At 35.2% G+C, this 24631-nt stretch overlaps 1 protein-coding gene across 6 annotated transcripts in view; it reads left to right on the top strand.

The window, feature by feature from the left end:
- LOC126744651 (protein Fe65 homolog) overlaps nucleotides 1–24631 on the top strand; it is a 148752-nt gene that overhangs the window by 74492 nt on the left and 49629 nt on the right. For 4 of the 6 annotated variants that reach the window (XM_050452165.1, XM_050452161.1, XM_050452164.1 and 1 more), the window contains 2 exons: nucleotides 3720–3952; nucleotides 19445–19712. In XM_050452165.1, coding sequence (XP_050308122.1) covers nucleotides 3775–3952; nucleotides 19445–19712 — 446 coding nt within the window. In that variant the 5' untranslated portion in view covers nucleotides 3720–3774. The remainder of the gene's footprint in view (nucleotides 1–3719; nucleotides 3953–19444; nucleotides 19713–24631) is intronic. The other 2 variants (XM_050452167.1, XM_050452166.1) reach the window with 1 other exon arrangement.

The following is a 24631-nucleotide window of genomic DNA, read 5'->3' as shown; positions in this document are numbered from 1 at the left end:
CAATTATTGCGTTACAAGTACAAAAGATTGCAAGGTATTTTTATAGGACAACATTTTAGTTTTGGAAATGTTGAGACAAAGGAGATTAGAGTCGCAGCATGATTTGATAGTAGTTAAATCACTTGTTACGGTTCTATGAAGTGTAGAAATATCCGGATTACTCCAGGTAAAACTAATATCATCAGCAAATAGACAGACTTTACCGTTAATATTTAGATTAGCAATGTCATTGATGAAGATAAGAAACAAAATAGGGCCAAGTACGGAACCTTGAGGCACTCCACTTTGTATTGGCTTGCAAGAAGACATAGTCGAATCAATTCTCACAGCTTGACTTCTGTTACTGAGATACGACCTAAACCATTCAAAAGGCGCTCCTCTGAACTCGTAATATTGCAACTTTTTTAATAAGATGTCATAATTAACACAATCAAAGGCTTTAGAAAAATCACAGAAAATTGTTGCTGTAGGGTGTTGGTTGTTTAAGCTAGAGTATACATTATTAAAAAGAGGAAACATAGCATCATTTGTGTATTTGTTATTTAAAAATCCAAATTGATAGGAAGTAAGTATTTTATATTTTAGCAAAAATGATTGAAGTCTTTTTTTAACCAATCTTTCAATAATTTTTGAAAGTGTGGGAAGAAGAGCGATAGGGCGATAGTTAGAAGACTGATCTTTGTCTCCTCCTTTATGTAGTGGAATTGTTATCGCTAACTTAAGGCAGTTAGGAAAAACACCTTTTTGAAAAGACTGATTTATTAGAGTAATAAGATGACATAATGTACATTCGGGCAGATTTGAAAACATTTTGAAAGTAAGTCCATCAATTCCAGAAGAGCCTTTGTTTTTGATTTCCTTAATTGAACTGCAAAGCTCTGGTAACACTACGGGCGTAAAGAAGAAACTATGGAAATTCTCATTTGCAATGGGAAGATATGAAAGTGGATCATGGGAAGGAGTTATGGTACTCATTAAATTATTTGCCACATTTACAAAATAATCATTAAGGTTCTCAGATGAAGTGGAGATAGTATTCGACAAAGAAGGCTTATTTCTCAAAGCATTAACAATCGACCATGTTTCCTTAGCCACATTTTTAGATTTAGCCAGTCTCCTATTATAGTAAATATCCTTGGCGGCTTTTAAAGTTCTCTGATAAATCTTTTTGTAAAGTCTTACGTATTCATGAAAAAAAGCGCTGTCTGAAAATTTCTTAAGATGAGATAATAAGCGCATGTTCTTAGCAGATGTACGCAAGCCTTGGGTAGACCAGGAATTATGTTGCTTCTTTTTAAGAGGTCTCAAAGGAAAAGATTTGTAAGAAAGACGAGATAGCGTTTTTACAAATCTAGAGAATTCTGAATCAACGTCGTCAGAGAGAATATTCCAGTTGATTGATAAAGGTGCCTAAAATGTAAGAACATTTTATCCGAGAAAATACGGCCTAATTTGCGTGGAACATTTTTACTTTTAGATTTAGTTATGGAAAACTTTGCTAACACTGCTTCATGGTCTGAGAAACCTGAGCTTAAGACAGTACAATCGACGAAATCTGGCTCAAAGGATGATACGACATAATCTATTGTACTAGAGCTGGTTTTAGTTATTCTGGTAGGTGATTTAATGTGCATGATTAAGCCAAAAGAGTCGAAAATGGACTGCAGAGATTCTTGAGCAGCACACACACTGGAAAAATCAATGTTTAGGTCGCCTCATAAAATGGGTTTGCTTTTAAACGGCAGAGACTCGAGCAAGCTTAGTAATTTTTGGAAAAAAAACATTTACGTCAGCATCAGGTGTTCTGTAAATACAAACAACGTAAAGATCAAAATTATTATTGTAGACAATGGAAAATTCAAATATTTTTTCAGAAACTAAATTATCGAACCTGGTTACCATTGAAAAGTCGTTGCTAGTAGATAATATCACAGTACCTCCATGAGTTAGATTTGTTCTATCAAATCTGGCAACTGTAGTGTAATTATCACAGGCTCACCAACATGCAACCAATGTTCAGTTATGGCAACGATTTCTGGAAAATGAAGCTCTTCTAGTAAAAGAAATAAATCATTAGTTTTATGTCTTAAGGACTGAATATTTAGAGAGAAAATACTAAGCTTGCCATTGTCCAGTATTTCAGAGGGTGCTTGATCCTCTGTTCGCGTCAAGTCATTTAAAAATTTTTATTCCTGGCGGGAGATCCACCAGAATAATAATTGCTATGACTCTCTCTGATTTTTTGAAGGCGTAGCAGCTTTTCTGATGAGAAGAAGGACCTGAAGGCTGACAGATCTGCTTCAACTTCAGTTGGACCAATACCATAGGCATCATGGTAGCGAAAGCAAAGAGTCCACGTCACCAGGAAGTCCCTCTGATGCAAATGCCAATCGGATGCTGGTGTTGGTATGTTCTTCAAAACACACACTGGAGGGTTGAGCATGCAGATAGGCAAGGAATAGCCTAAGAGGTTTTAAGATGGAAAGGTCTTTCAGTTTGGCCAATAAATAGCGACTGATGGTCGCTGTGATCGCATCTGAGTCTCTTGACAGCCGCACTATTGGTAGGGTCAACGGGTCCATATTTGCTGCTTTATTCACCACTGAATTATTATCGATGACAAAATCAACCTCTAATAATTCTGTTGCAAGGGATTTAGAGGCAGCACTGGCCTCCCTATCAGAACTAATTTTCAAAGATTGAACCTCTCTGGATATTGTAGCAGATGTTGATGGAACTGAGCGATGTGGCAGGTTATGGCTGTCTGGAGAGTGAGGCTGAGACTTAGACTGGGAAGGCTTAGATTTGGGCGAGGTGGTACTATTTATTTGGACTGGCGCTTTAGAGGTTTCCAAACCTGAATTTATGAGAGTGCCTCAGATCACAGAGATTTTAGAAAACGATCCGTATTTAGTCGAAGACCAGCTAGTTTTTTAATAAGATGAAGCACCTTCTCAGTAGGCTCGTCCTGTAAAAGATTTTCTAGATATTACTTTTCCTAGTCGATGGATTGGAAGAAGAGACCGGCCGGCACAATTACGTAATTTAACACCGTTGACTTCTTTCTTTGGGGACACTTAAAATCACTTGTTTATTCGGCGCAGCCATAATCACTTGAGGACAACGAATCGTAGTTAAATACCTTCACACCTTAGCTCAAGCGGTTAGAGAGGAATTCGAAGCTCAATTGTATCACTGCATGGAAGTAAACGGCGAATATTTTTAACAATTTATTGTTTGTTCAAAACATTATTTTTAATTAAGTATTAATAAAAAATCACAAAAAGTTTCTTGTTTTTATCTCAACCCGAGTAATACTCCAGCAGAAAATTACCCCTTTTCAAATTAGAACAAATTTTTAAAATTATAACGTTTTAATCGTACTTATTTTGCGATACTCGCTTTCATGCATGGAACACTGTTTTAGTCTTCAAACTGAACTAATGTATGACTGTTCCTAATAAATTGTATAAGCAAACTTATTTCTAATAAATCAAAGATTAAATTAATGCAAAATTAAATGCACAAAGATTTTATGTTTTACAAGTCTTATGTTATACACCACAATTTTCTTCGTAGCGTAGTAAACGAAAGGAGCTAAATCGTTTCAACTCTTGTAAATCTATAACTGTAACCTTGTTAACCATATGTAATTTTAAATTATAATACTGCGATTACTATAGTATTTATTTTATAAATTTCTTTCTCTTTATTTTCAGGTAATTTAATTGACTGCGCTGCTATCCCGACTATAAATTGCGCGGGCTTGCTGGCATGCTACTGTGCGGCGAGTTGCGCGGTTCTCCCCTTTTGAACTGTCACGTGAACAGCGCGTTCATTCCCTCCTGTCAGTTGGCCGCGTCGCCTTACGTTTCGCTGCTGGCGCTGGCGCGCGGTATGGCAGCACTCAGCGCCGCTCAGCAACCCCAAGAGACTGAGGACGTTTTCCTCGGTAAACAAATGCGACTTCTTGTGCCTGAGTAGTAATCCAGTGTTGTATTATTGTGGTATTTAATCGTTTGTAGACTCATATTAGAAACTCCTAAACCATAACTAAAATGAAGAATGTTGGCTCGGGTAAAGTTTCGCCTTTTTGTAAATAACATTTAATTTATTGCAATTGTAATAATGGCTTTAGAATTTAAACAAGCTATGAATGGCTCTTTATTGAGCACGAAAATGTGCAACTCTGCCCCAAGTTAACCATCTGCTTCTTTCTAATATCTTAGGAGTTTCCAATATAGACTAGAGAGTTTTTAGTATCCTGTATATGTTTTTTGTCAAGCTTTGACATTGTACCATATTCTTTTCGTTAGAGGAGAAGGTGGTAATATGGAACTCCATTTTGTTATTCTCTGGTATTCTTTGTTTTTTTTGTAGTAAAAAATTAAACATTTTTAGGCTTTTTAATAAATAATAAATATAAAAACTAACATTTTTGAGATTTAAAAAAAATACATAATTTTGATAAAAGTGCAATTTTTTATGGGCGAAAAATGTGCTAATAATATGGCCCGCCAAAAAAAGATCCATATTATTATCATAAATAAAATTCAGTTATACTAGGCTTTTAAAAAGTGAAAGAAAGTATTATTAGAATAGTTCATCTTTCGTATGCTCTGAAAATTTATTGCCTCAAAAAACACAAATGGTATCATCTTTTGAATTGGCGTTTTTTACGAAATGGATTTCTGGGTCACTAGATGAGTCGAAAAAGACGCTGATGTCATCTCCTTTTTCAGATGATTTTGATTTTTTTTTTCCGTTTTGATTTACTCTTTGTAGGTTTTTTTTTTATTCAAAGATTTATTTGTGGATCCAATTTTACCACGGAATTACTAGGTCTGAGATTCTGCTCTTGGCTAAGACGAGAATTGAAGTAATTTTTGTTTTCTTAGCAGATTTCTCTAATTCATTTTTGCAAGGCGAGCTAGAAATGCAGGAGGTTACTGGAGCTTTTTGTCCTCTGTTGGACATTTTTCTTTGTGGTTGCGGAACTGGAGTAATATCAACAGGCAAAATTATTTGTGATAATGAGTTTGAACCGGCAAGAGAAGTCCAATCAGCCTGTGCAATATTCTCATATTTAATGAAGGCATCGAGTTAGCGGCTAGTTTGGTGTTCAGCTGAAATAGAATCGGAATCTGTGAAGGTTTGTCGATTGCAGAGAAATGGTCCGGTGTTGGAAAAACCTTTATTGCTATTGATATAGTTTAGCATTGAAAATACTCTTTTGTAAACTGTTCTGCAATATCTTAGGTCCAAGACGCCGCTGTATATGATGCATCCAAATTCGAACAGAGTTTTTAGTGCCCCTATAGCATAAGAGGATAAAGGATGGGGAAAAAGGATATGATAAAGCTGTTAGGGAAGGAAAGGATGTTCACTTAGGACAAGGTCATATATCGATTTCTCTCAGGATGTCAGTGGATTCTGACATCCCGATGTACTACAGCGAGTGGCAAACTAATGTAAAAGAAAGGATTTCGGGTGGAAATCCTGACAAGGGATGAATGGTCAACAAACCAGGTGCTAAACTGTTTTCAGTTCTGGTACACAAATGGGTCATGGATGAAAAGGACCAAGACAGTCGGAGCCGGAGTGTACAGGATGGAAACGAATACAGGAGAATCCTTTCCGCTGGGGAAACACACCACAGTTTTCCAAGCAGAGGTGTTTGCTATACTTGAAGTAACCAACAAACGGGAAGCATTGGAAGTTAAGGAGAAGATTTGTATCTACTCTGATAGTCAAACTGTTCTTAAGGCGATCCAACTCAGTGCTAGTCCAAGAGTGCAGAGACGCATTGGAAAGACTGGTAGCACACAAGGTGAGATAAGTCTCAGGACACCAGGGTATCAAGGGCAATGAACGGGCTAACGAACTAGCAAGGCAAGGTTCCGTTAGGCCCTTCGTCCGTGTCTCGACCTGTGAAACAAATTTCACAGGAACTTAATAATTAGGCTCGGAAAAAAATAAAGAAGAATGACAGCGTGCAAGTTTTTATAAAGAGAACGAGCCGACTCTGGAGCAAGGAACGGAGTGAAAAGGTTCATTAGGAGTGGAGGCGTAGGGGTGAATGATTCTGGGGTTGGCGAAAAAGGACCTTTAGATTTTTAGGTCTACTTGCCTAGCTCTAGCTTCCTCACCCTTACTACTACTACTACTAGTGCCCCTATAAACGTTTTGTCTAAGGGCTGTGTGGTATGCGGTGATACACTTATTATGGTTATATGATTCTGCCCTTTAAGTTCAATGTTTCGTGTATGCGAATAGTTTCCATCTAGGATCAATAACACTGGTGACTGCAGAATCCTTAATATTATCTGCAAAATGTAAAAACTATTCACGAAATAAGTTGCTTAAGGCGCAACCTCAGAGATGGCATTTTCCAGTTGAACCAAGTGGAAGAATTCACAGGCATATTTTTGCGGGGGAAAAAAGCATCGGTGGTACGAATGCGCCAGCAGCATTTATGCAATATATATGACTGTCAATCAATCAATCAATATACCCTCTTTAAGCTACAGTTAATGCTTCAATTTGCCTTTTACTTTTCATTCCAATAATTTGAGGAATTTTTGTTTGGACGATCGAGTTTCGCCTACATTAAAAACTCGATCGGCTGTGAATTTATTCTTATCGTTTCATTTTCCAGAGGTCAAAAAACGTATTAACTTATAAATTAAAGTACCCGTGGGTTTGCGAATAGAAAGTGTGTTCTGGTGACGACGCAAAAAATGGTCTTTCCGTGCATGTCCTTCTCCTTCAGCACATCAGAATGGATACTTTAAATTATTGCGCTCAGTTAGTAGAAAAGCCATCACTTTTACATCTGTACGAGCTAATCCGTAGTATTTACTTTCCATCAAGAGTAAATATTCAAATAACTGTTCTTTTAGGTAATTTGGCAAGACAGGCTTTCGTCGTAATTTTTAACTACTTCCTCAGAAGAATACTCCGTCGGTTAATAAAACATTAAAATGGTGTTTTATGTTCACACTAAAATGTTTAGCAGCTTTTTGAGTTTCATTGTTTTTTCACGTATGGCAACAATTACACTAATCATTGCGTCCTTGTCCCAAGTTTTACGACAAGACGCTCTTGGCGAACGTCATGCCCATCGTGCTGCCGGCGCCGGCTGTGGATGTCAATAGTTTTGAGGCGTTTATACGTAACTATGAGAATAGTTTTGCGCATTATACATAGATGGCTGGCTGGCTGCGTTTTTATAATAAATATAGTTATGAAAATCTAAGACATAAAAAATTCAAAAAAGTACAGATAATCTGCCTAAAACTTTATTAAAAGATGCTAAGATGCCAATGGGCTCAATATTATTATTGTTAAGATATATACTATACGGCCATGTAAACCATAGTTTGTATTCTGAGAAGCTGTCAAAAATTCGACAATTTTTGTTGTATCCATAATATCATTACCGCACTCGGCCGCTTCTCCCAAAAACGTTGTTAATTTTGTCGCAATATTTACAAGTCAATAAAATAAATATAAAACACGAAGTCTCGGTCTCAAGAAAGTTTTTACTTTTTATTATAACAGACCAGATTACAGGTTTCGCATTAAACAAAGCATCTTCAGACCGAAAAAAATTAAAACAAACCTTACAAATAAAAGAGAATTTCAATCGGGATTATCTAAAATATGTTCCGGAACTATAAGACACTCATACATTGTATTCACGATAAAAGGAACAAATTTATTAAAAATTCAGGTATTTTTTCTTCTTTTGTTTTTCGGACACGTCGATTAGTATTGTCACTTGCGCGTTTTTATAAAAAATTATATATAGTATTATATATAATTTTTTTGAATGGAACACCCTGTATATCATGTTACATTTTACAATTCTACGATATTTTCTGAATACCTTTTGTATAGCATACCATATGCCTGAAGTCAGCAGTTTGTCAAATTTTACGTAATAGACTAAAGAAACATACTACATTTAAAAATAAAAATTTTTACAATATTCAGTAAGAAGGTGCTCCGTGTTGTGAAACCAGATCTCATTACTAGGTAGGCGTCTTGTGGATCGGAGAATAAAACAACCAAAGCAGGGATAAGTTTATACTGTAGAAAGTCTAAGTAGCGCTCTCTGTTTAATGTTTCTTCGAAAAAAAGGGTCCAAGATTCGATTTTTCACAATACCTGCCCACACATTAATTTTTTAAGGGCGCTGGGTGTGGTATTCTCGGGTTTTAGTAAGAATCTTCGGTTGCCCAGTATCTGCATTTTTGCCTGTTAACGTGTCTATTTAACATAAATGTGGTTTTATCAGAAAAAAATAATATTTTCAATGAAATTTCCATTTTTATTGTTAGCCTCGTCTTCTAACAATTCATGTATTAGTTGTACTTACTAAAGATGATATTTATTTACCGAAGTATTTTTGCCACTGATCCTACTGATGAAATTCCAATTTATGGAAATTGTACGACTCGCAACATGGGAATTATTCTCCGTTTCTAATAGAACATTTAGCGGAGCATCTTTAGATACTTTTGGAGGTTTTCCTTTAGATCAATTTCTAACATGGCTGCGTTCTTTAAATTTTGGTTTAATTTTGCTAACAGTGGACCTAGAAATTACAGGATGATCAGCATGAGATGCATTAAATATATTACAGACTTCTTGTTGTGTACGCACCCGGTCTCCATAACTAATTAACATGAGTATTCCAGTCGCTCTTTCACAGATAAATGGAGTTTATTAAAAAATTATGCGTGAAATAGCAACTAATATAATAATTATACTCACAAATGCACAACAAAAACCATTATCAAGTAAATTCTAAAATTGGAAACTGTTCGAAAATAATAAGGTCCCTATTACTTACTAAGAAATCACATGAAAGCTTAATGTTGGCGTCTACTTGAGACATCCTGTAACCAAAATTTTCATTGCAAAGGACGCATTGAATTAAATGGACAACTAATTAAACAGTAGTTGCAATAAACCTAGAATAAATATGTGTGTTTTAATTTTCTGTTTTTAATTATGTTCCGTATTAATTTGACAAACCATTGACTTTAGCCATATAATTTGCTATATAAAAAGTATTCAGAATATATCATAGAATTGTAAAACGTCATAATAAAAAGGGAAACTTAAAAAAATTAATGTTGACGCCATAATTTATACTTGCGGCAGGCTTTTTTTTTTAAAAAAACGCGCAAGTGACAATACTATGAATGAATTTGTTCCTTTCATCGTGAATGCACTTGTAACATTCGTGTTACCATATATTACAATAATAACATAAATACATAAACATAAATCAGTAAATTCTAAAAGTAAAAAATTAAAAAAAATCGTGAAATATCCATCTTAAGTTTCGAGCCTATAACGTAAATTAAGATTGATATAACCAAATGGTGTTAAAAGTTGCGTTATCTCATGGGCTACATATCCTACGATCTATTTCCTAAAAACAAACTTTACAGGGCTAACCACGAAATCAAGACCATACTAAATGATACACCAGCGAGATGTGGCAAGTTAAACTTGATAAAGTTGAGAACTCCATCCACGATAAACCCAGGGATCTTTTTTAGGTTTGCTAGAAATTTCACTAAAAGTGGCAAGAACATCTTGCCATATCTTAAGGTGAATGGCAAAACCATTCACGATGTCCAGCAAAAGGTTGAGGTCTTCGTGGATAGTCTTTAGGGCCAGTTTTCCCTAAACCCCTTCAACAATCCGGTTTGTAATTTTTCCTTAGAATCAATCGACGGAGACTTAAGCGATTATGTTTTCGAAGGAGCAGAAGAGACCTCCATGCGAGAGACCACTGACTACTGAAAAGATATGTACTACTACTCCTACTGAAAAGATATGTATCTTTCTTGGGCTACTCATGTAAAGTATCTGGGCGCGTTTTCCTCAATTAACACATCAAGTAGGTACAACACGCTAAATGATGAGCAGCGAAGAAAGCGAGCACCTTCTCGCCAACTCTACGCGCTTTTACACTGAAACAACAGACTATCACTAGGCTTAGAACTTACAAGCTGTTAGGCTTGTTCTTTCTGGACGGACAGGTACAACAGACACTTCGGAACGAAGACTGTCGTAAATAGGGCGTCAACACGGAAGCATCCTGCGAGCGAACTCTCTCGATAGAAAGAAAATTTCTTTCTATTATAGAAAAAATGTGTAAACCCTACTCTCGAGCTCAACGGGTTCCGATCGGGTAGAATTCGGGTTGCCGGCAACAAACTTCGGAATAGAAATATAGAAAGGTTGTATGGTCTTGCTATTATTTTCGTCTCTTTTTAGTTCATTGAAAAAAATATATTTATCTTTCTTGTGGGGAGGGGACGTTTTGCTAGCAGATTTCAAAATCAACCAATTCTCTTAACTTATTGACTACTTTTTTCAGGTTTAAATCGATCATTTAGTCTTTTAAGGTTATAAAGTTTATCCACGCTTATGTCCGCCTCGATAGTGACAAAACCCAGTAATTCCACTGAAAGGAGTAGAATTGATTTTATTACTCTATATACATTTTGGAAATACGCTATATATAATTGTCTTCTTTCTATTCTTAATTTAATCGTTTCCATTTCTAAGGCAAAATCTAATAAATTAATAATAATATAATAATAATATTGTAGGAGAAATATAAAAATAGTGGACTGTATCTTTAATTAATTAATGCATAAAAAATTAATACGACGGCCAAGACAACCCCAAAATAATTTGTGGCTCACCTTGCTGTCGCTTCTGTTCAGGACTGCTCCTCCAGGTTCACCTCCAAATATTTGCTGGGTTTGACGGTGTGCCGGCACTTATAATTTTTGGAATTCACTCGCGTGTCTTTATATATCGAGAGCGACTTATTTGGTCAGTAGTTTATATACCAATGCTAATGCTGCCAGTTCCCATCAATCAGGATCGATGCAGTACTGGACTAGAGGTGCGTGCGACTCTTCTCGGTCAAAATTAAGGTTGTCTTACATATGACGCGATAAAAAGCCGCGAATAATGATTTAGCAAAAAAAAAAACTAAAGAAATTGTAGAATACAACTTTAGATATTAACAACCATCAGTACCACGACGAAGCAAAGCTCATGTTAAATATAATTATATGAATATTGACAATAAAAAAAGAATAAAAATAAATAAAGAAATGAGTCTTCCGATTTGACGGAACATACCGCCCACCTAAAATGTCCCACATTTTAAGTAAAAAAAAAAGAGCAAAAATAATACAAAAAAGCATGAATTCTAACGCGAAATATAAATTTTCCGCAGGAAAGACTAATTGTTCGGTAATGCACATAACTTCGAGACAGGACGGCGCAGTATCCCCTTATGCGTCTTTACCGCTACAACACGCGTAATGCCATCCCTGCCTGGAAAACATTCTATTACACGACCCAACAACCACGAAAGGGGTGGAGCATTATCCTCCTTTAATAATACCAACGAATCAATTTCAATGGCTTTACTTGTATCATACCACTTCGACCTCTGATTAAGGGTGTGTAAATATTCATTATGCCACCTCTTCCAAAAATCCTGGTGGATACGTTGAATAAGTTGCCAGCGCGAAAGACGACCCAATTTAATCTCTGTTAGGTCGGATTCAACGAAGGTATTTAAAGGTTCCAAATTCAAAAAATGACTTGGGGTCAGAGGGTTTAAGTCATTAGGGTCGCTACTTAATGAACAGAGAGGTCGAGAATTTAGGATTGCCTCTATTGAGGTCAAGACAGTATTAAACTCCTCATAGGTGAGGATGTGCGAACCAACTACGCGATGTAGATGGCCCTTTACGGCCTTAATTCCAGCTTCCCAAATTTCACCAAAATTTGGGGCTGAAGGGGGGTTGAAATGCCACACTATGCCTTCGTGGATCGATGCATTACGCATATTTTGCATCAACTCTTTTGACGCACCCACAAAATTCGTCCCACAATCGCTAAACATGTCTGTGACACGACCTCGGCGAGAAACAAAGCGCCTTAATGCGGCTAGAAAGGCATCGCTTGATAGCTCTGTAACCAGTTCCAGGTGAAGAGCCTTTGTGCACAAGCAGACAAAAAGGCAAATATAAACCTTACAAGTTTTGCTGCCACGATGCTTGCCCATAGTGATTAAGTATGGCCCTCCAAAATCCACACCACTTTTGGTGAAACATTTTACTTGATTTACTCTGAAGGACGGTAGAAGAGGAGCTTGTGATGAAGGGTTACACTAAACACTAAAGCAATTATAAAAAAAGCAATAAAGGTTACACTAAAGCAACGTACACAGGAGGACAAAACTCGTTTAATAATTCTTCTTGAAGAAGGAATCCAAAAGCGTTGACTGAGTAGGAATTGGGTAGTTTGTAAACCAGGGTGCATATATTTAATGTGAGTTTGTTCAATAATTAGAGAGGTAATTCGATGATCACGGGGTAATAGACAGGGGTGTTTATGATTATAAGAAAGGGAAGCGTGCTTCAATCGTCCGCCCACCCTGAGAACACCATCCTTGTCTAAAAAAGGAGAGAGCTTCCGAATATATTTCGGTAATACTGTTAGATTAGGATTGGATTTCGAAAGTTCTGCCATTTCTTGAGCAAATGAAACTTTCTGAACTTCTCGGATTAAAAGTAAGAGAGCTCTATCCAATTCTGCCAATGTTACATGACCTTTATTGTCAACGAGTTTTGGAGCCTTTACATATGCACAGAAACGTAAAACATATGCAACAATACGAATAATTTTGGATAAAGAGGAGAATCTCGAGATAAAATTATTCCATAAGTCAACCACTGGAGTTGAGGCTAATAATACAATCTTCCTTTTTTCAAGGTCCATATTATCGTCAGACGTGTAAGAATCGTTAACCCATTTAGTGAGACAGGATGTTAGGAAACCGGGTCCGGCCCACCATTTTTCGAGGTGAAGTAACTCGGAGGGAAGAAGACCTCTGGTAGCACAGTCAGCAGGATTATTTTCCGACCTAATATGAGCCCAGCAATCCGCAGATAATTTTTCCTGAATATACGATACGCGGTTACTTACAAAAGTAGTCCATTTATGGGGAGAAGACTTTATCCAGCTTAAAGCTACGGTGGAGTCAGTCCATGCAAACAATGACGAAATATTTATAGAATCAGCAAGCGCTTCTTTAACTGATGACATTAAATCTGCCAATAAGACAGCCGAGCACAACTCTAGCCTTGGAATCGAGATTTTGTTTTAGAATTGTTTTAAGAGGAGCTACTCTACTCTTAGAACATAGCAAATACGTCTGAACGTTATCATCATAAGTAATTATGCGAAAATAGACCACAGCTGCATACGCCTTTTCCGAGCTATCGCAGAAGCCGTGCATCTCACACAATTTCATCTGGGAAGGGATAATCTTTCGAGGTAATAAAAGGCTCGATAGGGTAGAAATACCTTCTTTAAATAAAGACCAGTATTCTTTAATAGAGTTAGGAGCAGGTTGGTCCCAGTCTAGTCCAGATGACCATAATTGTTGAATAATTATTTTCAAAGAGACAGTAACAGGGGAAAGAAATCCTAAAGGGTCAAAAATACGAGCCAAATCAGATAAAATGTTTCTTTTTGTACATGGTTTTACTATAGATTCTATTTTAAAGACAAAAGAATCACTAAGAGGATTCCATTGCAAGCCTAAAATCTTGACTATGGAATCAGTCTCTTTATCAAAGGAAAGGGGGTTCAACTGTGTCAAAGAGGTGTCTAAATGAGATATTAATAAAGGCGTATTACTCGCCCATTTTCGCAATTTAAAGCCACCAAGAGAAAGCAACGAAATTAGTTCTTGCTGAAGGGCAAGAGCTGATTCGATAGAATCAGTACCGCTAACTACGTCATCCACGAATATTTCATTCTCTAAGACTTCAGATGCTCTAGGAAATTTAAACTTATAATCCCTAGCAAGTTGAGTGAGAGTTCTAATAGCTTGGTATGGTGAAGAAGCTACACCGTAGGTTACGGTATTCAGTTGATAGTCTCTCACAGGATCAGACTTTGAAAACCTCCATAAAATTCTTTGAAAATTTCTACAGGGTTGATCTATGAGAATTTGTCGAAACATCTGCTTAATATCAGCAGTGAATGCAACAGCACGGATGCGAAACTTTAACAGCAAGTGAAATATATCCTGTTGAAGCTTGGGGCCGACTAACAAAGTGTCATTGAGAGAAATATTATTTGCAGCCTTCGCGGAGGCGTCGAAAACAACACGAAGTTTTGTGGTTGAACTTTCCGGACGAAGAATACAGTGATGGGGTATATAATAAGAGTTTTTTATATCTATATTTGAGGGTAGGATTTCCATATGTCCAGTGTCAAGAAAATCCTGCATAAAAGCGCGATATTTATCATGGAGCTCGGGATTAGACTCCAGACGCCGCTCAAGAGAATAAAATCTGCGCAGAGCAATATCTCGAGTATTTTCAAAAACTGGCAGTTCCAAATTTTTGAAAGGAAGTTGAAGAATATATTTTCCTGAGGAATTTCGAGTATGTGTCCTCTGGAAAAATTCCTCTGCAGCAACCTCATCAGGAGAATGAGGACTGTAATTAGGAATCTGTTCCAGTTGCAAAAATCTTTTAACGATATCCATAAGTGTGGGGCCCACAGTAGCGCAAAGGCTATTAGGAATTGAGCGAGAAATAGATTCCTGGTGAGGCACACGACCCATAATTATCCACCCTAACTTAGTATTTAGAGCGACAGGCTTATCTATGGACTGCGATATCTGGCCTTGCTTCACAAGAAAACCAAAAACATCACCTCCAACCAGCATGTCTATAGGACCCGAGATATTAAAAGTTTCATCCGCCAGTTCGAGATGAGAAAACTGAGGAAAGCAGTCTGTGGGTTAATCAGAAGAAGGGAGATTTTCGCAAATTTTAGGAATTACAGCAAATTCGAGAGAAAACCTGTGGTTCGTGAAACCTTTAGGAGTGAAGGTGCATGTCACTTCATGAGAGACATTTGAGACAGTATCACCTAAGCCCTTAACAAACAGAGAAAGAGGTCGTTTGACTAGGCCCAAACGTTTACATAATTTGTTTGTAATAAAATTCACTTGACTTGCGCTGTCCAATAAGATTCGCGCATTGATAAATTGACCCTGGGAATCCAGAACCCGAATCCGTGCCGTGGCCAATAAAACAGAGCTTTCAGTATTTTTGTGTGGTTTGATATTGGTCAAGGCAACAGGGTGAGATCTGTTTTCACAGTTTGTAGAAGATTCCTGCTCAACGGCAGGTGGCTGAGAAGCTTCAAAGGAGTCATGGTGCAAAAGGGTATGATGAGGCTTGGAGCATTTTTCGCAGCGGCGACGAGATGAGCAATTAAACGAGTTATGTTTTAAACCTAAGCAATTGGTGCACCATTTATTGGTTTTTACAATTTTATATCTTTCGTGGGAATTTTTGTTTAAGAATTCTGAACATTTATAAATTGAGTGATTATTTTTGTGGCAAAAGTAACATGACGCAGCACTAACAACAAAAGTTCTCTTTGGCATTGCTGTTTGTTTTATATATTTAGAAGTACTAGGCTTTACATCTTTAAAAGAGCTTGGGACGGTATCTAATGCGATACACTGCTTCTTAAGAAAGTCTAATAAAATTTCAAAATGCTTGTGTTTATTTTGAATTTCGTCTAGAGATTTACCACACTCAAGTTCGAACCTCGTGGCTGTGCTTGAATCAAGGCGATCAAATAGCATGTAAAATAAAACGAAATTCCATTGTGAGACAGGATGACCCATATTTTCAATTGCAGTTAAGTGTTCAGTAAATGTATCTAATAGAGTTTGAAGAGATTTTGCATCATGCTCATCAGAAAGCTTCACAGTCTTTTCAATCTCACGCCAGTGACTAACCGAAATTAATCGATTATTTTCATATCTACCCTTCAATGTATTATAAGCTATGTTATAATTATTATCAGTTAAAGGAGTACACTGAACAATGCTTAGTGGGGGTCCTTCTAAGGAATTTAAAAGATATGTAAATTTTTCTACATTGGAAAGACTTGAATTATTGTGAATAATAGAATCATAGAGGTCAATAAACGTCTTCCAATTTTTTATAGTGCCATTAAATTTTTTTCGTATTATATGACGACATATATCTTGTAGTGTATTATATGTGGTTTGTCGTCTGATACCGTTTTTAAAATGTGTTGTCTATTTAGTTTTGTTATGTGGTTTTCCCAGCGGAACTCTCCAACTCGATGGACACAGAAATAGACAAGAAAAAAGGTAGAAAGAAAGTTTCTTACTATTAGCACTCGCTAACCTTTTTTCTACATCATTCGGCATCGTTCGACTTTAGACTTTCTTTTACTACCCAATCTACAAACACTACCCTATTTTTACCGCTAATCGGATTTTTCTCAGCCAATAATGTCCATTTCGCAAATATCATTCGACATTATCGATCTTTTAAGTTAAGTATACTTTGCTAGTGATTCTGTTGACATCCTATGCCCACTTTTTACGAAAGGAAAAGATTACTTATAGCTTTATTATTGGTTTTTGAAGTAGATTTTTTTACAAAGGGTAATCAATGGTAATCAAAAAGGGTAATCAACAAAGATGGCGAATTTTATGATGAATCCTCCTAATTTTACACTAGCTGTTTCCCAGTGTATATTTATTATGGCTTAATATCTTTTCTTTTAATTATAATTTTTAATTTAAATATATTTACTATTCAATTTATATTTTAATATTAGTATTATATCTATCTTAATAAGTTTCTTCTAAAAAAAAAAAAAAAAAAAAAAAGTCAAATTAGATATACAGGGGGACGTTTAATTATGCATTTACTGAAGTTCTGTCAATCACCTCCAGCTAACCTCACTTTAATATGTCAAATGGGAACCCCCATCGTGTGATACATCATAGTAAGGAGCGTAAAATTCTCTATTCAACGGTACCAAAAAAAATTAAATCGGAAAAATGTGTAAGCAAATAGTTAGCGAAAATGTCTAGAAATAATGAATATTTTATTTACGCCAAACTTTGGTATGTCAAATGGTTACCCCATGGTGTGATACATTATTTTAAAGGGCATTCATTATGCTATCAATGGTTGTAAAAAAAAATAAAATTGATTGACCAAGAAGCAATTAAAGTGTAAATCGGTAGGGTAGAAAAAAAATTTTCTCGAAAATTTTCATGAAGCCACTCTCGAACTACCAAAGTGTAGTGCGCGGGAGCTCCATCCTGCTGAAAATGTATATTATCTTCATTCAATAATATAGCATCATGTGGATCTACTTGATTTTCCATAGATTGGATGATGGAAGGATATATTGCATTTTCTAAAAGGTTTAAATACATTTCGCCAGTCAAATTTTCTTTCAAAAAAATGACCCGATTATTTCATTCCCATAAATGCCTGTCCAAACATTAATTTTTTGGGGATATTGGGTATGGCCTTTCCGAAAAACATGCGGATTTTCATTATCCCAGTATCAACAGTTATGTCTGTTAATCAGGCCATTTAAAAAAAAGGTAGATTCGTCACTGAAGCAAATGTTCTTCAATAAATGTGGATCGTCGTCAATTCGCTGGCACATCACTTCACAAAATTGAATTCTATCAAAATCATCTTCTCCGAGTTCATGAAGAATATGATTTTTATAAGGAAAGAACTTTTTTTTTTTAAACTTTATGTACAAAACCAGTGGAAATATTTGTTAGTTTTGCGGCCTTTTGTATAGACAAAGTTGGATCCATAGCAAATTGTCCTAGTACTTCAACTTGGCATGCTTCATCGACAACTCTATTTTCATATTTTTTCTTATTGCATCATTATCGATCCCGTCTCTTCAAATTTTCGTATCAATTCTAATACGTATTTATGGCTCACGTTTTTATCTTGATACCTTTCATTAAATGCTCTCGCGGTTCTGCGAGCACACCGATCTTGAGCTCCATAAAGGAAAATTATTTCTATTCTTTCGGCTAGCGTATACACCATTTTATTAACTCACCGTTTTAACTAAAATTGAAAAATTGCACGCGTCAAACTGACAGTTTTAACAATAATAGTTGAATAGAAGTCCATATTTTGTAGGAGAATGCGTATATAAAGATAACAAATAGGGGAAGTCTTTATCTCCAAGAAAAATGCATGTGGGACACTTAGGTAAATGCATAATACATTTACCTAAGTGTCCCACATGCATTTTTCTTGGAGATAAAGACTTCCCCTATTTGTTATCTTTAACAATAATAGATCGCCTGCTTTTTAAACGCCTTAAAAATGCTTAAGGTATTGCAGTGTTTTTTTGTACCTATTAGGTAGGTTTCGCAAAAAATATATATAAGTTAAATAAATACACATACAAAGTTATAAGACTGCAAAGATTTTTGCAAAAAATTTGAAGACACTCTTTTTTCTCGCAAATAACGGTACACATTCTTTACTTAAAAAATAAATAATTTGCTTGAACTAAATGTACTGTTTGTTACCACACATTTTAACTTCTAAATTGCTTGTATTTTTTTTTTGATGATCTATTATAAAAAATGTGAGAATTTTAAAATGATGTAGGTACCACACTAAAAGTATTCATTTAAAATACCAAATGGCGTAAATAAAATATCCATTATTTCTAGACATTTTCGCTAACTATTTGCTTACACATATTTAACGATTTCATTTTTTTGGTACCGTTGAATAGAGAATTTTACGCTGCTTACTATGATGTATCACACGATGGGGGTTCCCATTTGACATATTAAAGTGAGTTTAGCTGGAGGTGAGGAGGTGATTGACAGAACTTCAGTTAATGCATAATTAAACGTCCCCCTGTATATCTAATTTGACGTGTTTTTTTTTTTAAGAAAGTTATTAAGGGTGGATCGTTTTTAAATGAAAGCACTGTATAATTTTACTCTTAATTGGGGAGAACTGATAATGAACCAAATATAATGTTATTCTCTTCTATATTAACCAGCACAAAGATTTGGTCGACTATTGCCACGTCTGTCGCAATAACATTCTTAATTTGGTCAGTCTTCTTTTCTTCTGAAAAAAAGGAATTGAACTCCGTAAACCTTATTCTATTCTACATTGAAATAATAATTTTTTATTGGTTAAAAATTTTTTAGAACTATTTAATAATCCAACGAGTCGTGGCCTTTCCAATTCTAAGATATGTCTTAAGACCGTCTTAAGCATTTTTATTATATTTTATTTGAGCAATTTATTTGTACCAGCAGTATTTCGTTACTTCAGGCATGTCCAGCCGTATCCTGTCATTATCGCGTGGGTCCATTTTCATTTAAATAATGCAGACAAAATAGAGCTTGATGTATCAGAAAACCGTTGCGTAGTAGCCATATAAAATTCATGTCACGTATCAAATTCAAACAAATATTCGGAATGACTCTAACCTAAAACTTTTGATTTCGCAGAAAACGGCTTGTTAAGCTACGAGAACCCCAACTACCATTTGGGCCCGACAAAGCGAATCGACGACGCTCTCAACTCTAATACTGAGAATCTTTACGAGGATATTTATCAGGAATTAGACGATATCTGCAATATGGGTCACACCGGAGTAAAAAGTTCGGTCAACGGGACTGCAGGAAGAAAGACTTATGCCAGTTTAGGTGTAGAGTCGATGGGGGTAGATGTCACTACTGGGCCGTTGGCACCATCTAACTTAATTGATAACAGAAGGTAATTAAAATGTATAATTATACTATGGACATATTTTTAAAAACAATAGGACTTTTAAGATTTTCATGGAAAAAATAGGTTTTAATATGTATTTATTTTAATTTGAAATAATTTACTATTGACTTATCTAGGTTGTTGAATTAGATATGATTATACCATGATAGTATATATATATATACAGGGTGTCCAGCTTAAAATTTAGTTCATGGGGATATTGGAAACCGTTCAAGATACAGGGTGTACCAAATGGGAAAAAGGTTGCGCAATCAAGTGCGTATAAATAATCTGTCATCTACTTTTTTGAACTCGATGATAAAAAAGAAAAAAAATGCGTTTTATAAAATTCCTTCATACTTGTTTATTATGAAAGATACAATAACGAAATGTTCAGGGTAGGGGTAAGAAATGAGCGTTAATTTCAAAGTAAAGTAAAAAATAATTCAGAGTCACTATGTTGAACGAGGCCCAAGTTAACTTTCGTTTTTCTTATTGGCGCCATATTGAATTTTTGCATGTTCAAATTCCCCCTTAAAAATGCTCTTCAACAACGTATAACATACGTCTTATGTTCGGTCAAGATAAATAAGTAAAATAAAAAAAAATTAAGATTTCATAATACAAACAAATAATTATTGATAATGGTTGGTCCAAATGTATAATTTCTCATAATAGGGTTTCCAGGAATTGCATTGATCGATTGTGGAAAAACTATAATATTATACATATTAAACAATATATTATATATATTGATTGATGCGGTTCCTGGAGACTACATTAGGAGAAATTATACGTTTGCACCATTCGTTGAATAATCAATAATAATTTTATTACAACCAAGAAATCTTAATTTTGTTAATTTTACTTATTGACTTTGATCCATCATATGCTTGTTATATTATGGTTAAAGAGCATTTCTAATCGGACAAAAGTTAAGCAACTCTTATGACCAAATATTTATTTATCAAAAATAAAATTGGCATTAGCGAATATTAAACATCTGCCCTTTTAAAAGATCCTAGTATTGCTGATTGAATATTTGGTATAATCAAAAAATAAGGAATAATAAGAAATAGAAATATAATCAAATATTTAATCAATGCTAGTATGCTGCAATGACGGGCTAAATACAATTGATTTCAAATATTAAAAAAATCTTGAGTTTAATAAAATTTACGCATAACACACTTTATTAACGCGACAAAATACCCGAATAGACAATTTTAACTTAATCGTTAGGAGGATATCCATTATTAGCTATACCTTTTTGGCAACGACGTGACCTCGATAACATTAAATTTTGAATAGTATCAATGGTCATATTGGCCCAAACCTCGTTGATTTTATGCATTAAAGACTGTTTGGAGTTTGGAAATGTCGTGATATCACAGGTTCTCAATAGTGTTTAAATCCGGAAATTATGTGGGTCATTCGTCGTCGTGATCAGGAAGTCTTGACCATCGTTCTTCTGAAACCACTTCTGAACAAGACGAGATATATGCTTCGTGTCGTTGTTTTGCTGAAGGATGAATCGCAAAGGCAAGCAACGTTATATTTTGGAGCACGTCTCTGCATACCAATTGATCCATAGTCTCATGAAGTGCAATGGTCCTCGTCTACTCCAGGAAAAGCAACCCCATAAAAACATACTACGTGCACTCCGTCCTTTATGGTTGGTATTGTTTACTTTGGTTAGAACCTCGTATTAACTGGGCACCTACCACGCCTCATTCCATCGGAATTGAAAATCTTATAACGAGTTTCGTCGTTAAATAATGTTTTTTTTTCCAATTTTGAACTGTCCAATTTTAAGTGACGATGTGTAAACTCAAATGTCGCATTTCGATTTCTTTCGGAAACCAGCGGTTCGTAGCTGCATGTCTTAGCTGTAAAGCTTTGCTTCAACTAATCTGCATTGGACAGTTCTCGCACTTACATCCAGTTCAGCAATTATGCTTGGTCCTGACAACCACGGATCACTTTGGCTCCTAATTCTACTATCCTTCCAAAAGTTCATTGTATCATTTAATTATTCTAGACACGCTGATTTTTGTAAAAAGCTTTATATTTAACTCTTCAAAATATGTTTTCATTTTTTACTTGAAATAGACTCCTTTTTTGAAAAAGAAAAATTGTTTTACTTTTGTAGCGTTAATAAAGTGTCATTTGCATCCATTATAACAAATTAATTTGCTTGACGTTTGAAAGCGCTCGCATTTCACTTGAACAAAATTGTGTTTTTCATTATATTTTCGTAAGAGTGGCTTGGCTTTTGTTCGATATTATATAATCGCCAGATTCTTAACTAGTCGGGAGTGTGTTTGGAATCATTATCCTGTTGAAAAATAATGCTTAATAATTTTATTTAAAGTGCCCCTTTTTATGTCAAGATGGTTAGAAATGTCAAATTGCTTTACACCCCACTTTTTTGGTATAATGCAATTACTTTGCATAATTATTATGCTTATTTTAATTTTGTGTTAAAAAAATTTCTGTAGGCTCCAAGAATAAAAAATCATTTGTATTTACTATACAGGGTGTCCGCTAATTAATGGTACATGGAAAAGCCACAGACTCCTGATGTAAAAATATTACGATTTAACTATATTTACCTATATCCAAAAGTTGATAATTACTGAGATACAGGGTGTTAATCTTAAAACTTTTTTTTTGTTTTTCCCCAATAACTTTAACAAAAGTTAACTTTTTTTCACAAATTTTTGTAGTTAGGGGTTTCTAAGGTCGAGAAATTCATTTTTTTAACAAATTGAGTGTACAATGTAGGGGGCGCTGTCTACGACATCTTTTTCTCTTTCATAAGGTCATAACTTTTTTGTGCCTAACTGTATTTAAGTTTTTATTAAAAATAATACTTTTTTCGTATTTTTTACGTAAAAAAGGTATACTAAGTTGAAGTCGCTCAGAGTTACCGTTTTGGAGATATTTGTATTTAAAATATTTTGTGCACCGTGCACTCGACCCCAGTTGAATAATAAAATTAATATAATCAGGAAATAATTCGCTTTTTTAAAGTAAGCTATGAGAAAGCAAATGAACTTTAGAGACGCAGTTGTTAGGAAACCGCCATGTTGTTGTTGTTTGTTGATTAGTTTAAAGTTGTCAGAAAATATTTAATTAGTGTTTTCTGTTATTTTGCATCCAGTTTACTGTTTTGTTGAATTTTTAAATTTTTCGTAAGTTGAGAAACAATGCCGAGGCACAATCTTTTTTCAAATGCCGAAATGAGGGATATGTTGTGTGTATATGCGCAGGCAAATTTTAATGGACGCGAAGCCTATAGACGATATTCAGAACTCTATCCAAATCGAAGACAACCTGATTTCAAGATCTTCAAAAATCTTTACGATCGATTAGGAGAAACAGGTACATTTCATCCTAAACGGAATTCCGCAGGGCGCCCGAAGGTTATAACTCCAGAACAAGAAGAAGAAATTCTGGTCCGCGTCGTTGAAAATCCGGAAATAAGTGCAAGACATGCTGCTGCGGCAACTGGAGTAGGCAAGTCATCCATTTGTAAATTATTTTACGAAGAGGGTCTTTATCCGTATCATTTCACTCCTGTGCAAAATTTATTAGAAAATGATTTTGCGCCCAGGATAGAATTTGCCCGTTTTTGCCGTGCCCAAATAAATGCCGACCCCATGTTTCTGAATAAGATACTACTTACTTATGAAGCAACGTTTACACGTAGAGGCATTTTCAATTTTAGAAATAAACACACATGGGCATTACAAAATCCACATTCAGTACACGAACGTCATTTGCAACATGAATTCAAAATTAATGTATGGTGTGGTATAATCGATAATCATTAATCGAACTACCGCCCAATTTAACCGGGGAACTCTACCTTGAGTTCCTAGAAACACATTTACCAGATTTTCTCGATGATATTCCGCTGGACATAAGGCAACATATGTATTTCATGCAAGACGGAGCGCCAGCACACTCCTCTAGAGCTGTCAGAGAGTACCTGAACAACCGTTTTCCTAATCGCTAGATAGGTCGTGGGAGCCAGAGGCCATGGCCGGCGCGAAGTCCCGATTTTAACCCGCTGGATTTTTGTGTACAAAGAAATAGTGAATTCCAGAGAAGAACTATGGCAGAGAATTTTATATGCTGCACAAAACGAACGAACGAAACGAACAATTATTTTTTAAAATTAGGAGATCTTTCAGCAAAAGAACTGTTAAAAGTATTGAAGTGAATGGTAGACATTTTGAACAGTTTTTGTCAAAAGCAGATCTATTTTTTTACTAAATCTCGTCAGAGTTTCAAAATGGAAAAGTTATCAGTCGCATAGTTAAGTTTGTTTTCGTTAATGTTATTTTCTTTCAATAGATTTTCTAGTGTCATAGTTATTTTAAATAAAATTAATTAAATGATAATCCAATTTTTGTCTGCATTATTCTCAATGACTTATACTAAAACATTATTTATGATGTAAAAAATGATTGGTAAAGAGTAACAAGACATTATTGCTTGTTTGAGCTGCTGTACTAAATAATTTGAAGGCAGATATCTCGAAAACGGCGACTCTGAGTGACGCGAAAGTAGTATACCTTTTTTACGTAAAAAATATGAAAAAAGTAATATTTTCAATAAAAACTTAAATACAGTTAAGCACAAAAAAGTTATGACCTTATGAAAGAGAAAAAGATGTCGCAGACAGCGCCCCCTACATTGTACACTCAATTTGTTAAAAAAATGAATTTCTCGACTCAAAAAACCCCTAACTACAAATTTTTGTGAAAAAAAGTTAACTTTTGTTAAAGTTATTGGGGAAAAACAAAAAAAAAAGTTTTAAGTTTAACACCCTGTATCTCAGTTAATATCAACTTTTGGATATAGGTAAATATAGTTAAATCGTAATATGTGTACATCAGGAGTCTGTGGTTTTT

The sequence above is a fragment of the Anthonomus grandis genome, chromosome 14 (genome assembly GCF_022605725.1).
Source record: "Anthonomus grandis grandis chromosome 14, icAntGran1.3, whole genome shotgun sequence".
Classification (NCBI taxonomy): Eukaryota; Metazoa; Arthropoda; class Insecta; order Coleoptera; family Curculionidae; genus Anthonomus; species Anthonomus grandis.
Note: the sequence above shows the minus strand (reverse complement) of the source record. Positions and strands in the feature narration are given on the sequence as shown.